This window comes from Phalacrocorax aristotelis, chromosome 4, assembly GCF_949628215.1.
Source record: "Phalacrocorax aristotelis chromosome 4, bGulAri2.1, whole genome shotgun sequence".
Classification (NCBI taxonomy): domain Eukaryota; kingdom Metazoa; phylum Chordata; class Aves; order Suliformes; family Phalacrocoracidae; genus Phalacrocorax; species Phalacrocorax aristotelis.
In genome coordinates, this window is record NC_134279.1 from 77649128 (window position 1) to 77664452 (window position 15325).

Consider the following 15325-nt stretch of genomic DNA (forward strand, 5'->3'; position numbering starts at 1 on the left):
CCAGAAGGGCAACGAAGCTTGGGAAGGGTCTGGAGAACAAGTGTGATGAGGAGCAGCTGAGGGTTGTTTAGCTTGGAGAAGAGGAGGCATAAGAGGACCTTATCGCTCACTACAACTACCTGAAAGGACATTGTAGTGAGGTGGGGAACGGTCTCTTCTCCCAAGTCACTAGTGATAGGACAAGAGGAAATGGCCTCAAGTGGCACCAGGGGAGGTTTAGATTGGATATTAGGAAAAATTTCTTCCCCAAAAGGGTTGTCATGCACTGGAACAGGCTGTCCAGGGAAGTGGTTGAGTCACCATCCCTGGAGGTCTTTAAAAGGCATGTAGATGCGGTGCTTAGGGACGTGGTTTAGTGGTGGGCTTGGCAGTGCTAGGTTAACGGTTGGACTTGATGATCTTAAGGGTCTTTTCCAACATAAATGATTCTATGATTCTATAAAAAGACATTAAAAAAAAGAAATCACTGAATTCTGCAACTTTTTTTAAAGGGCTCAATCAATTCAACTGCTTCTGTGTTACCTGTAAAGTAGCAGGATCTCTCCCATTTTTTATTTCTCCTCCTGGAGTCTGTGCTTTTACACTTGCCATCTTCTTTCGGGAAAACATCAGAAAACCTCCTTCTCTTTGCACAGAGTTTTGGTGTCTGGTTCGCCACTTTTTGATGGCTTTGAACTGCTGATTGGCTTGGTGACACTCCATCCTTGCTAAAGCTTCATCTAGACGGTTTGTCTTCTGGATTACCTATAAGAAAGTTATCTGCATGATTATCCTTCTCTCTCTGGGCTCACTGTAGTAGAAAAGACAAAGCAAATGGAAAAGGTCATCTGCTGCCACTCAAAATGTTCAGCTGCTGTAAAACAATTTTAAAAACTGGTTTTTAACCCAGCTGAGACAAAACTCATTCTATCTTTATGTGACCGTTGCCATTCTTTAATAACCAGTGATGACACTAGTAAAAGTTAATCAAACTTAACAGTCTGAAGAATAAAGACATCTGCATTGAATCCAACTGCAGAGTTCGGATAGACAAGACTAGGGAGAGCGCTTGGTGCTCTGTTGAAATTGAGATGGCTTTAATCATGCCACAGACTTAGGATTCACTTCCGTATTTTGAATACAATGGCAAAAAATGTAGGTTAGTCTGAGAGTGACTGAGTGAAACAACTATGCCACTGGATCCCTACATGCAAGACACAAGATGTTAGCTGTGCATTTCAGTCTTCCCCTTCACCCCATTTAAATACTTAAGATTCGGGTGTTCTACCTCATAGTTTTCTGCAATGAAAGGAAACTGCTCAGGTTGTAAGAACTGAGTTTTAGGGATATCAAGGCCATCTTCTCCATACAGAAACTGCACCACACTGCCATCACTATCTCGTACAGTCAGGTCATACTGAACTACCAGTCCTTCCAAATGTTTTATGATACACCTGTTCCAAACAAAAAGAGAAAAAAATGAAACTGCTGTTAAGAGGCTACAAAGCAATAAGGATGATCTCTAACATGAAAATACTGTTTTCATTAATACCTTAAGTACACTTAAGGGCTGATCAGAAATTATGGAAGCCAAAAATCATACAGACACCACACACAGGTGAAACATATAATGATATTGCAAAGCTTTCTGCATGTTGCTCCCTCCAGTTCCCTTGGACTAAAGTGACTTAAAATGAAATGGCAAATTACTCTCTATTTCTGCTGTCACTCCCAAACAGTTGTCTGAAAGAAGAGAGCATCCCTCCTTTAGAATCCCTCACTACCCTCCGAAACATTTAAAAAGTTCCATCTTCTTCCACATACTGGAGGTGTTGCTTGCGTAAAGACAAGGACCATACAATGTGGCCAAGAAAAATTAGAGTTGCGCGGAATCTGCACATCTTTACCTGTACTAGGAAAATAAACATCTCATTGCTGCTGCTACAGAAATAAGTTAAGAAATTATAAAGTTCCATTTGATCCAGTCCTTTAGAAAGTTGGTCTTAGAACATTCAACATATAGACAGTAAACACACTTCTAAAAAAGCAAGTATACTGAAGTTAATCTAAGCAATACATGCACTTCTTCCAGTCTACAGTACGCTACAAAAACAAACAAACAAAAAACCCAAACAACCAAACAACAGGATCTTTAAAAGGCTCAAATTCTGAAAGAAGCCTCTTACCTTTGTAGGTATCCAGAACGGCTGGTTTTGACAGCTGTATCTACAAGACCTTCCCTGCCAGCCATGCAGTGAAAGAAGAATTCCTAAACATAAGCACAATACCGTCAGCATTCTGCTGAGTACACCAAGACTGGCAGTTCATGTTTTCTCAAAAGCTACGTTGAAAGTAAGGTCAACAAGGCTGATTTATCTATAATAGCAGTCACTGTATTAAAATACCGAGATTTAAATAAACCTCAGTATAAGCACAAACAGTATTAAACTTACAGAAGGCTTGATTCCAGTGAGAAATCTGCCAGTCACAAATCCTCCTGAGCTAGGGGAAAAATCGTAAGGCTGGAAACATGGCAGTGATTTGCCAGATGCCATCAGCGGGGGTCTTCGACCTTCCAACTCAATCTGGCCCAGCAAACAAGAAATCTAAATGTGGACAGGAAAAAGGAAACATAATTTTTACATCCAACTTTTTGCTCATGTAAGTTCAACAATTTTTATTGAAAAACATAGTAAAAAAATAAAAAAGTTCACCAAATGTTCTTTAAATGTTGACGTGTTCATTAAATGTTCTTGCTATTGATAGGCAGATCTCATCTGGTATTTTTAAGTTATTCCAGGCCCTTGACTCAGCCTCAACATTCCCACTGTCATTCTGTATGTTTATTTTAATACAAAGAAATAGGAAACTAAAAATATCATAAATATTTTTTAGGTCCCTATGTTATCTTACCACCTCTCTACAGTGTACTGAAAATGGAACAAAAAACCAAAATACAGCCCACCCTGCCTTGAGCTTTGGTCAATCTCTCTCATCAGAGACAGAATTTTAGATGGCCTTTTTATATAGGGTTTCTTGCTTGATGTCTGTGTTGCAGAAGGCAAAATGAAAAAAAACCCTTGCCATTTCTACCAAAATCAAAGTAATATTTATTTGTTCCTGTTGAGTAGTGGAAGAAGGAAACAGAGTGGTCAGTCTCCAACAGAGGCCAGGAAAAGTTCTTTCTCTTACAGTAGGTTGGTTTGTATAATCTGCAGCATTCCTTCTAAAAAGGTCTACTGTTTCTATAAATCCTAATGTACTGAGAACTGATTCAAAAATAGAAGGTTATAATAAGTATTGCCTCTCCTCCATCACCCACTGAGGTCTTTATTACATTCTTCTAAATTTTTTCCATGCCAAAGGCCTCTATTCCCAAAGCTCAGAATAAATATCTTGCTTTGGTATTAGATATCTACACAAGAGGTTCTCAATAGCTTACGTTCTAGGACAAATCACATGCAGATGCTAAGTACTCTAGCTGTCATTACCTGCATTGTATTTACAGTGGATCCTTTGGCTCCTGACTGTACCATCAACTGCAAATTGTTCTCTGGAAAGCTCCTGTGGAGACCAAGGGGCATACAAACCTAAAGAGTTGTGGTGGGGTGAAGGGAAAAAACCCAAACCATTATTAATAAAATAATAAACCAAAGCAATTCCTGTTGAAGGCTTTAAGAAAGTGAAAGAATGAGTAATCACGAACATTTCTATTTATAATTTTAAAAGCATCTTGAGTATTAAGCCATCTTCTCGTTCAGGGAGGACAAGGTTGAGGTGGGGAGGAAGTACGTGAAGCCTCATGCTGGGGACAGATGAAAAGCTTCAGCCTCCAGAAGGGTCAGGCACCCCTCATCGACATTAAATTAACTTTGTAAGAAAGTCTCTGAACCAGATTAGTATACCAGATGCCTCGATGCCAACCTTGTTAACTTCATTGTTGTAATTGTTTACTTCCTCCTTGAATTTCAGATCAACCACGTTAAAATCCCTCTGGTCTTTGCAGAGATGGGCATCCTGCCATTTCCCTTGGACCTCCTCACATGATGCTGTCTCTGGCAAATTAAGAGCAGCTCTAACAGCCTGAAAGTAAAATATGGGGGGTTTTAGGTGCTAAGCAGGCATGGTTAAACAGGGCAGGATTTAAAAAATTTTTAATTGAGGGGCAGGTGGGGGAGGAAAATTCTGCAAGACAGACTTACTTCAATACCATGCTGGCTTGACTTTTCAATGATTTTTTGTCTTTTGTGGTCTGCTTCAGGCTTAACCAAAATATCTTCAATCCCTGTTAAGAAGAGAGACAGAGCACATAACAATCTACACTAAAAAGAATCAAGGAAGGAACAACATTTGCTGTCAGGGATTTTGAGAGCAAAGAGCTAGAAAAGGAAGTCACAATTAAAGATACAATAATTGTTAAAATCAGGCTAATCGCAGTCTGACAAGAAAAAAAAATCTGAGTGGATTTTTGAGGGAGAAGACATAGGCTGTTGTCATCATTTTAGCTGGGATAGAGTTAATTTTCTTCACTGTAGCTGGCATAGTGCTCTGTTTTGGACTTAGTATGAGAATAATACTGATAGTTTTAGTTGTTGCTGGGTAGTGCTTGTAGTAGTCAGGGACTTTTCCAGCCTCTCATGCTCTGCCGGGTGCACAAGAAGCCAGGAGGGGAGGGGGCACAGCCAAGGCAGCTGATCCAAACTGGCCAAAAGGATATTCGATATCATATAATACCATGCCCAGTATATTAACTGGGGGAGTTGGCCGAGGGAAGCAGCCATCATGGCTTGGGGACCGGCAGTTGGTGAGCAGCTGCATCACTTGTTTGGTTTATTTTTTTCCCCTCCTCCCGAGTTTTCACCTCTCTCTCGTTATTTTCCTTTTCATTATATTATTTTATTATATATTATATTATTATTATTGTTACTGTTTTATTTCAATTATTAAACTGTTCTTATCTCAACCCACAAGTTTTCTTACTTTGGCCCTCCCAGTTCTCTCCCATCCCACAGGGGTGGAGGGAGTGAGCGAGAGGCTGTATGGTGTTTAGTTGCTGACTGGGGCTAAACCATGACAGCCTTCAAAAAAACCCATGCAACATCAAATAAGCTAAGCATTAAGGGTGCAAAATCAACTCCCTAACTTAAGCCTTAATTCAACAGTGCCTATAAAATCTTAATCAGTGCACTTGCACACAAACAAACGTGTTACAGGCCAGCCACATCATACGGTTTTTTTCTCTTCCATCCAGTTTGAAGTTCCTGCTTTGCAGGATCTGTCATTTCCTAGCTTCTTTAAAAAGGTAAACTAAAAATACAGAGCTTTGTGATGACAGGTCCAGGTGAACAACAGTTTAGAACAAATCAAAGGTTGGAACCTTCACTCCTGTAAGCTATTTGTAAGGAGTCCTGCAAAAGTCACTAAAATGGACACTAAAATGGCTGGAGCACGCGATGGATGAGAAGAGGGAGAAAGATGTGTTTGTCCTTTAAAGATTCAAGGAAACAAAATTTTCTTCAAGAGGAAAAAACATTTCACAATGCTGGCACAGGGACCCAGAGAGGTTGTACAATCGCCATTCCTGGAGATATTCACACCTTGACTGGACGTAGACCTGCACAAGCTCATCTGGCAGGACTTGCTCCGAGCAGGGAGCTGCGTTAGATCACCTCCAGAGGTTCCTCTCAGGTTAAGTGTACAGCAGTTGTAGGGGGACAAGTGGAACACTTTAGTGTGAGTTTCACAGATGTTTATAAGGCAAAGGGGCCTGTGGTGCCACCTCACATCCCTCTTTTTTCACTCTTTCTGTCCAGCCCTGCTCTCCTTTTCCCATTACAACCTTGCCTCTTCTATTTTATTTCCTTCTCCTGAACCTTATTCATCTCATCCCAAAGCCTCGTTTGCTCAGTCCTGAATCATCTCATCTTCACCAAATCCCTGGCTCCTGCCCCAATCCTACTTCTGTTTTTCTGACGCTTTAACTACCTAGTGATCCCAAGGTCATTATCTTTTCCTAACTAGTTTTTGCACTCTGGCTCTCAAGACTTATTTTTGGTGTCTTACAGTCAATTAATCACCTTCCTCACTTCAAAATACCTCCTTCCCTTTTTCTTGGATCACAGGAGTCTGTCGCTTCTTCATTACTGCTGTCTACCAGTCGGCCATGTGTATGTAACTCTAAGTGATCATATTGCGCCTGCAGATAAAAGCCAATTTAAACCCTCCTGCTGCTCTATATTCTAAGTATTTAATTAGTATAAAAACATCTTGTAAAGCTCTACTTGGTAATTCGAAATATTTCAACTATTGCAAGAAGAGAGAGTACAGCAAGAGTCAAATCTTTACTGTGTGCCAAGGGCATTTTTGTATGAGTTTGCAAAGCTGTAATGAAACTCAAAAGATTTACAGTAGAATGAAATATGCCAGACTTGATTAATAACATCTCAAAGTTCTCCCATCTCACTTTATCAGTTGTTCTGGTTTCCATGCAACAATTCTTTTTCAGAGAAGTAAAAATAGAGATGACTCATAGGTTTTGATCTAAAGAAAATTTCAACACAAGACATTTAGACTGTGTACACTCTGACTAGGCAGGACAGAAAAGAGAACTTGACAGACATACTCAAGATGATACTTCCTCTTTATGCTTAGAAGGCCAGCTGCACACCAACCAGAACAAAAAGAGACCAAAAAAAAAAACAAAAGGCTGGCAAACAGCTATCTCGCTCAAGGACAGTCTTGCAAAACTTTATTTACAGAACCCTTAGCAGGTATTATGCCCAACAATGTCTGTTTTATATCTCAGGAGGGGCTGCACTACAACCCTAGTGAATTAGTCCTTGTGTTACTCACCCATTGTAAATCCCCTGTACAGCTGCAGATAAGCAGTGAAAAGGCGTCCTAGACACGTTAGCACTTTCCCACTGGTCTCACCCCCATAGATTTCATAGCAACAGTGGACCAGGCCATAGGCAGAGCTGCCGAAGTGAGCTTTGTCCAAGACTCCGCACAGTAATTCCCCATTTCTAATAATAACCTGAAAAATAAAACCACAGCTATTCAGGAAAACAGAAATTTTGATCATATTATGATCTCTACAGGCTTTTCCGTGCAATCTACATGAAAATAGGTTTAAAGCCCACATATTGGTGAACAGTTAAATATGGACAGATTATCAATACTTCCAGAATGTATAGCAGAAATAAAACTTCTAACACTATCTGTACTTTTCCACCTATAAAATTAAACAATGAAGACAACGTGGCTTAAAAAAAACAGATGGAATCTTTATCAGTCAGGATCAGAACAGAGATTTTCCTGACCCCCAGGCCTATCCCCTAATCACCACCTTCTGGCAGTAACTGTTGCTGAATATCTGTTTTTAACTTTCTCATCCACCTGCTTCCCTTCCCATTCCTCTACTGTATACACCATTTTATTACGATACAGCCCAGCCCAACCTCCAGAGCTGCTGCCCCAGCATACCTGAGATTCACACATTGAATCAAGATTTAGACATCTGTTCGCAGGTCCCTTTACCCAGGCTCTTCCACCAATCTTAGCTTTCCCAGTCAAATTCAGTGGGACGTGGTTTTCAGGAATTATGTTTATTAGCAATGTAGAAACAACCTACAAAGAATCAGGAAGAGTGGCAACTATTTATTTCCTATATTCTCTTCTCAACGTAAAGAATTTCGCACGGAGGAGAAAAGCAACATCCTATATGTATTTCTTCCACTGACAGCAAAGCTTTAACAGTTTGGAAATCTGAAACCTCTTGCTACTCTAGCCTTTGAAAGATCAATGAGCTGAGGCACATAATTATTCAGAAACATATGGCACCAAACATTTTTCCAATAAATAGATATGTACATGTATTTAAAAAAAAGTTGCCTGTTGGATTTTACAGGAAAAACTGGCAGAGAGTTTCCCCTACTCTGCTATTAGACATAATACTTGAATGTTAAACTCTCTTAAATAGTAGAAAATGGAGCATTCACTTGGGCTTCCCAGATATTAGATCAACCCAATGATGATCTCAATCAAAAAGTCAAATACCAGAATATTTACCTACAACATTTAAGTTCAAAGATTTACAAGCACTGACTGGTATAACCCAGTTTATTATGATCAACAAATTCCTTCTCTGCTCCCATGCCTGCAAAATGCAGCATTATACTTGTATCTGCAACACTGTTTAGAGCAGCAAGTAAAAGTGCTATTCTAATACTGTCATTTTAAATGAAAGAAGGCTCTCATAGCTCCAGTAACCCACACCAAGATCTATGTGGTGTTGATTAGATGAAGAGACCTGGCTTTTCAGCAACCCTCAGCACAACTGGATTTAACATTAGCATTCTGCTTACTTTGGAACCACCAGTATTCTTTAAACCAATAAATTATGAACTACCTGCTTTCCTGTCCATAATCGTTGTGGTTTCATAATGGCAGGAGGAAAGGTTTTAATTCTTCCTTTTTTGTCTGTTAGTCCTCGATAAACAAGCTCCATATATTGCTCTCTGGTGAAAAAGCAGCCCCGGATTGTCATGCTGACTCCAGAAATCATGTGATCCTGGATCAAGCCAGGAAGTGGCTTCCCATCCTAAAGAGATAACAAGAAAAAGGGTTGGCGGGATGATAAGCCATGTACGAGCAGCTCCCAAAATTATTCCAGCTGGATAAAAGCACTAAAGTCATTTGTAAAGAACTTGTCATCACAGCACAACTCTCTACTGAATTTCTTCTGGACATTGACATTAAAAGGAATGAGATTGTTTGGATGTGCTGGGCCTTCTTTAGATGAAGAGAGCCACAAGTGGAGACAGAACAGAAACAAAGAATAAATTTTGAAAATAAATAGCAATAACAATAATAATAAATAATAATTTAAACATCTATTTCATTTGACAAAGCAAAATTAAAAAACCCCAAAACCCCCCAAAAACAGGTGAAGTATTTTCACAGGAATAAATTTACATGACAGCTTTACATACCTTTGGAACCAGATACTGTTCATCAGTAAAGGCTAAGGTGTAGGCTTCTGCTCTACCCAGCTCACTCTGTGGAAAATGGGCGTTCATTTCATCACCGTCAAAATCAGCATTGTAAGCCTTACAGTTGGCATAGTGAAGCCTCAGTACTTTTTCTCCAGGCAGGATTCGGGCCCGGTGAGCTTGGATGGAGGGTCTATGAAGAGTGGGCTGGCGGTTCAGTAAAAGGACATCTCCATTTTTAATATGTCGACACACCTGCAAGGTAATTTTGGTTGCTGTCTATAAGGCATTTCCATGCATGCCTCTGAGAAGACTGCATCTTAAAATATACACACATCCAAACAATTTTCTTTCTAGTATTAACATTCTGTGCAAAGCTTTGTAAGAGAATCAAGCCTACTTGCCCCTGGACACCCTCTGCTCTCCACCAAACCACACTCTAAGGCTGTATATCCTCCATTAAGTCCCACAAACTGCAGCGATCAAACCAAGTTAACAGCATACAGGCCATGCTCTACCAATCTCTCCTCTGCCTTGACAATATAGGTATCAAAGTCTGAAAAAGAATATTAGGCCATTTGTAAATGAGAAGATAAACTATTTATTCAAAGGCCACAGGACTGACTCGATAATACCTGTCACCATACACCCAGCACTGGACATCCTAGAATAAGGTAATAATATGACCCAGTAGCTGAAGCAGAGGCCAGCAATCTCTGAGTCATAATTTCAGGTTTGAGTACAACACAATATCTAGAACAGTATCTCTCAAAACAGTCTCATTTTAATTTCTTTGTCAGTAGCACCCATATATCCATTTCAGTGATTATCACAGGAGTACGATAAGCTGTTTGTACAGTCTAAATACTGCTACGTTTACTTCTGTGACAGGTTCTGAGAGAAGTGACATCACAGAAATACTCAGTCTTAAATATTAAATCTCTGCCATGCCTCTATTAGAGACAGGGGTGTAACATACCAGACATTGTGAAACAACGTTTCATCACCAACACTTTTGCTGTAGCAGCTAAATAATGAGTTTTCAACTCTTGCAAGGGGTAGAGATACAGTTGTTAAGAAGTTTCAAAGGTTGATTAAGCTGTAGCACAGAGAACTCAAACCCTCCAGCAGCTCTGAAGAAACAACTGATATAAGCACTAAGCATTTCACAAATGTTCATGACTGCACAGACAGATATCAGTGTGGTTGATTCTTGTTTTGTCAGCTGTAGAACGAGATGCCGATGGGAAGATCCCAGGTTACAGCAATCAGCGCTAAAACACAGACCACTCCTCCCCTGGTCAGTGCCACTACCAGCATGGCTGACGCAGAACAGAGGGCTCTACTTCATATATACTCACAGGCACCCTGCTCCTGGGAGACATGTCACATCAACCGCTTGCATTGTACCTACTCTACAAGTATACTGAATTTCAGCCTTCAGAACTACCACCAACCACCTGCTCCAAAGACAGAACCTATTTAATATTTCAAAAGGAAAGGGAAAAAAAGCTAGAACTTGCTGAGAAGGATGGGGAGGCAGGGGGACATAAAAGCATAAAATGAAAGCAGTATTTTATCTTCCATACTGCTGAGACTTCCCAAGAATAGTCAGCTGCAAAAGAAAGACTACTCCACTTCTTGGCAAGATGAATGCACGCACTGCATATTAAGAAAAGAGTAGAATTCAGGATGGAAAAATGGTTTTTAGAATTTTAAGAGGTATCAAGCTTTTCTTGCCTCCTCCCCCCAACTTCTTCTCAGCCACCTACTAAAAGACAAGATAACCCTGCCCTGGGAGTCTTTGTGAGCAGGCCCACTGGAATCACTAGCAAGGACAGTAGTATTAGGATTTTTTTAAAAAAACACCACAGGTGTAGGAGGGCTCTGACAAGCCCTTTGTCTTACTCACAATCTTCAGTCCTGTCTGGGGTGCGCCTGAAGAAGGAGTGAGGAGCTGCTTAGCTATGGCTTCCCTCTGGGTCAGGCTGCTTGCACTCAACACTGTACGAGATCCATCTTCATTAATGACCATGGAGGCCCCAGGGTGAACCTTTGGGCCATTTATGACGGCCTGCCTCAGCTCTTTGACATTCCAGGGAGTAACTGGCTGAGGGTAAGTCAGTTTGGTAGCAAATACCTAGACAGGAGGGAAAAGAGGAGAGAAATGACTAGTTCTTCCACTTTAGCTTAAAACAGTACTAAGTCACTGAGAAAACTGTGTCAATTGTTAAGTCATACAATGTAAACATAAATTACTTTAAGCTCTTGGATGCATCTCCTCCTTATTCTACTGCCATGCCAAATAAACACATTTCTGTTTTAAAATCCTCTACCATAAGAACAGAAGTTATGTCCTTTTTACAATTTTCTACTGCAGTAGAAAAGGAAAACTCCATTAGCAATTAAAAAAAAAAAAGAAAGCATGATTTTAGGTTCTGCAAACAAATGGACAAATACAGAGAAAATACCCATTATCACCAGGTCCGCTATTTGCAGACAGACGAGTAGAAAAGATGATGTAATGAAAAGCTGGAATTCAGGCTTGGTGTCATCTCTGCACAGTTAAAAATCTTTAAGGACGAACGTGTTGGTGACATTATTATGGCCTTTTCTTAAATACTGCCAGAGCTGTTACAAGATACACTGTACAAAGACCACAGGAGAAAAAGAGTCTACTTATGAAGTTTGCACTAATTCATAATCCCAGGAAGCAAGTACAGCTTTTTCTATTTTTTTAATCCTCTTTCCCAGACATGATGTTCAGTGTAACAGTAAGAATTTCCTGCTCTTCAATGCTCCTTTTTTATTAACGCACAGCGGTAACATACACTGGGGAGGAAAGAGTCCAGGTGCCAGAAAACCTCTACACTTTAAACTGCTTGCTATGTAGGTGAAGGTGTTACATTGTAGTTCAGTCCCCTGCTGCACCAAAAAGAACCACTCCTTTATTTCTTCTTACCATGGGGATGCCAATCTCATTGGTACCAATGTACATGTCAGGGCAAATGACTGATCGAGCGGCAAAATCCACACGCTTTCCCATCATGTGCTTGCGGAACAGTCCTTCCTTTTTCTCTAAGAGCTTTGAAAACAGAAGTTAAGTTAATGATTAAAACGTGAAAGCATGCAACATCAGACAGGTTCTCCAGATATTACAGTGACGAATGTCATGAAAATGCCTACATGCTAACCACAAATATTGCACTTTTTTCTTACTCCATCAACTTCTCGTTTTAACTGTCTGTGACACACAAAGTCCAGAGTCTCTAAGATTCTGTCTGCTACCCACCTGACGAATACCAGGGTATTTTTCTGTCATTAGTTTGTCCATGTCACTATCAAATACAATGTTGACATGGCTCTGAAGACGAATCCAAGCGTTGTAGAGCTTATCTGCAATGCTCTGTCCTGGAATCATTGTCAGGACAGAATGGTCCAGAAGTTCATTATTCTCTCCTGTCTCCTACAGAAACAAAAATTAGTAACTTCGACTTAACAAAATATACCTTCTATTTACTAGGCTGAAATTATAGTATAAAACAACAAATGAAACACTGGCCGCTTTTGCGCCTCATTAAAGACATCAAATTTAAAAAACAAACAAAAAGAACAAAAAAAAAAATCCCCCAACATTAATAATGTAAATGTAAATTTCAAATTATTACAGCCAAGTGCCTCAGACAGGTCTGCTGTCAAGTTTCAGAAACTGACTTGGATGGGAGATCTAAATGATTCTATCATTCTGCGTGGTGAAACTCTGCGTTAGGTTTACTGTTGGACTCAATGTCTTAAAGGTCTTTTCCAGCCTAAATGATTCTATGATTTCCAGACATCACAAACAGCGACATACCCCAGTGGGATTTTAATACGATTTCTAATCAATCATCTCCCGGTGACAGTCCTCTCCCCAAATCAGATGTTACTGCTTAACCAGTCTGTTATGAATCACTGTGCTACCAGAAGGTCCTATTCTTAGATAAAAATGATGTAAATCCAAGAGTTTTTATCACCTACATCACTTTGTTTTCACAGTCTAAAAGTCGGTATACCAGTCATATCTCAAATGCATTAACCTTCTGTCACATCAAACGCTTTAAGAACATACCTCCACCTAGTGGCTAAACTCTGAGTAACTAAAAATGTTTTCAAAATGTTTCACACTTGAGACATAAATCAAGTTCAGCTGCAACTAAGTCCAGTATCAAAGAACCCTCAATAATACAATTCATGAACAAATATGAAAGGAAGCATGGTGACATACATTACTATTTACCACTACATGACCATTTGAATGGGTTGGGAATAAACAAGCGCTGCTACTAATTAACGTTTTTAGTTAATTTTTTGGTCTATTTAGACATCAGTGGTCAAAAATAATCATGATCACAATTGGCTCTACCAGGCTTAGAAGATAAAGCGGCTTTTTCCCCCCCATCATTTTTCATTCAATGAGATGCTGGAAAAGTTTTATTGTGAACCGTTCGTGTTGTACGTATTTCATTCTCCAGCAACAGAAGCCCGTTATGTCTCACCTACAGTAATCTAATAAAAAACGCATGACAAAAGGAGTCTGTATAAAAGCTTTTTCCCTTTGCACCAGGCAGGTGGGTGGAAAGAAGAAAAAAATCAATGCTTACTGTTTGGATTTCTTCTTCTGGAATTTTTATTGGCTGACATTGTTCTTTTGCCATGAAAACCAAGAGTTTCCGTATCATTTTGGCATCTTTCATGACAGCCTGCAAGTTCACCGTCTGACCATTTGTAAACAGTCGGTCTCCAACACGATTTACGGGACGATACCTACAGTGGACCAAAATTACTTTATAAGGTTAGAGCCACCAAAAAGTAGCAATATATCCTCATATATTCTAAGCTAAGTCTTCCATGCATGAAAGATAATCCCCATAAACTAACAGTGAGCATTTAAAATGTCATATATTTTACTGAGCCAGTCATAAAAGAGGAACGATTCCTTAACAAGAAATTCCACCAGTACTACACAGTTATAATTTTTTTTAATAATTTAAAATACTAATATTAAAATACTTTCCCCATAATTACTACTTCACTCCTTTAACAAACTCATTTGAAGTTATAATAAAACTTATCATCAGTTATTGCTGTGGTTTTGGGTTTTGTTTTTTATTTTTAAACACTCCACTGACACTAGCAGACCAGTGTTCGTACTGTGTCTGCGTCTCTGACTTCTGCAAAAAGTATGTGCTAAACCCCGTGACTTCTACAAAAGTCTTTTGGGGAAGTTTTACCTTGAAGGCGGAACCACAAGTAGATCTAAAAAAAACATGTCTGGACTGAATCCTGAACTCTCAGGGGGATCCATCCCAGCGAAGAGATAACGCAAAAAGAAACCTAAAAAGATACAATAGAAAATATAAAAACTCATTATTGCTGCTATTGTTTGGGAGTCCAAACCCCTAGATGCATTTGATCAATCAAGCCAAAAGCATCTGCTAAGTTAAATACTAGCGAGCTTGTTTAAAATAAAAACATTTAGGTGTACTTCAGAAAGATTTGTCATTGTTCCTTTTGGTCACATACGAGTTTAAAAAACAACTCTAAACAGAAATACAGAATTTAACAAAAGGAAAAAGCAAAACAGCAGGAAGAAACAGCTTCCAGCTCCTAGCTGTGACTGATACATGAAACGGCCTTGGCTTTGGCTTTTCCTCGCAACTGCAGACAGATTCAGAGTACAGGGAACTCAAAAGAAGATACAACTAAATACATTCTCAGTCTTTAACCAATGTAACTGTGGGGAATATTAGGTACAGCACCATACGAACATTAAATTCTCTGTAAACAACAATCGTGATTCCTGGGGAGCCACAATTTGAGAACAGCTAATCGAACTATTCATTGAATCTAGCTCACTAGCTACCAGTCCTCCTGTCACAAAAATCTATCTTGCAGCAGGAGCTCTTAAGGCAAAAGGCAAAGATTTGGCCAGGAGTTCATACAGGAATATTTGCAGCCTTTGTCTGCTAAATGACACAGGAAACAAAGTAACATTGCTCTTAATAACCATTACCTTCATTCTTCCACAGAGCCAGGATGTATTCCTTGGCAGTCATCGGTGTCAGATATCCTCTCTTCCCTAACTGGCTTTCATCAATAGCTGAAAAATAAAAAATAAAAATTAAAACAATAAAATAAAATATTTTTTTAAAAATCACAAGAGGTTACTTTGAAAGTTTTTTTTTGCTTGCAATGGTAAGTGGTTCCAGCTCAAAAAAGGAATGGAAAAACATACAAAATACACTGGCTGGCAGCTACATTAAACTATCATTAATATGTCTGCTTTGGGGATATGAAATTAACTAACATAAGAG

The 15325-nt window shown here is 39.4% G+C and overlaps 1 protein-coding gene across 1 annotated transcript in view; it reads right to left on the reverse strand.

Moving 5' to 3' along the window:
* POLR1A (RNA polymerase I subunit A) overlaps positions 1 to 15325 on the reverse strand; it is a 37358-nt gene that overhangs the window by 15648 nt on the left and 6385 nt on the right. The window contains exons 7-23 of the mRNA XM_075092130.1: positions 15025 to 15111; positions 14243 to 14345; positions 13613 to 13775; positions 12265 to 12438; positions 11935 to 12057; positions 10885 to 11112; positions 8973 to 9227; positions 8390 to 8581; positions 7465 to 7608; positions 6832 to 7015; positions 4182 to 4264; positions 3904 to 4062; positions 3471 to 3569; positions 2433 to 2585; positions 2166 to 2248; positions 1268 to 1433; positions 523 to 744 (exon numbers count right to left, since the gene is read on the reverse strand). Of these exons, the coding sequence (XP_074948231.1) occupies positions 523 to 744; positions 1268 to 1433; positions 2166 to 2248; positions 2433 to 2585; positions 3471 to 3569; positions 3904 to 4062; positions 4182 to 4264; positions 6832 to 7015; positions 7465 to 7608; positions 8390 to 8581; positions 8973 to 9227; positions 10885 to 11112; positions 11935 to 12057; positions 12265 to 12438; positions 13613 to 13775; positions 14243 to 14345; positions 15025 to 15111 (2618 nt within the window). The remainder of the gene's footprint in view (positions 1 to 522; positions 745 to 1267; positions 1434 to 2165; positions 2249 to 2432; positions 2586 to 3470; positions 3570 to 3903; positions 4063 to 4181; positions 4265 to 6831; positions 7016 to 7464; positions 7609 to 8389; positions 8582 to 8972; positions 9228 to 10884; positions 11113 to 11934; positions 12058 to 12264; positions 12439 to 13612; positions 13776 to 14242; positions 14346 to 15024; positions 15112 to 15325) is intronic.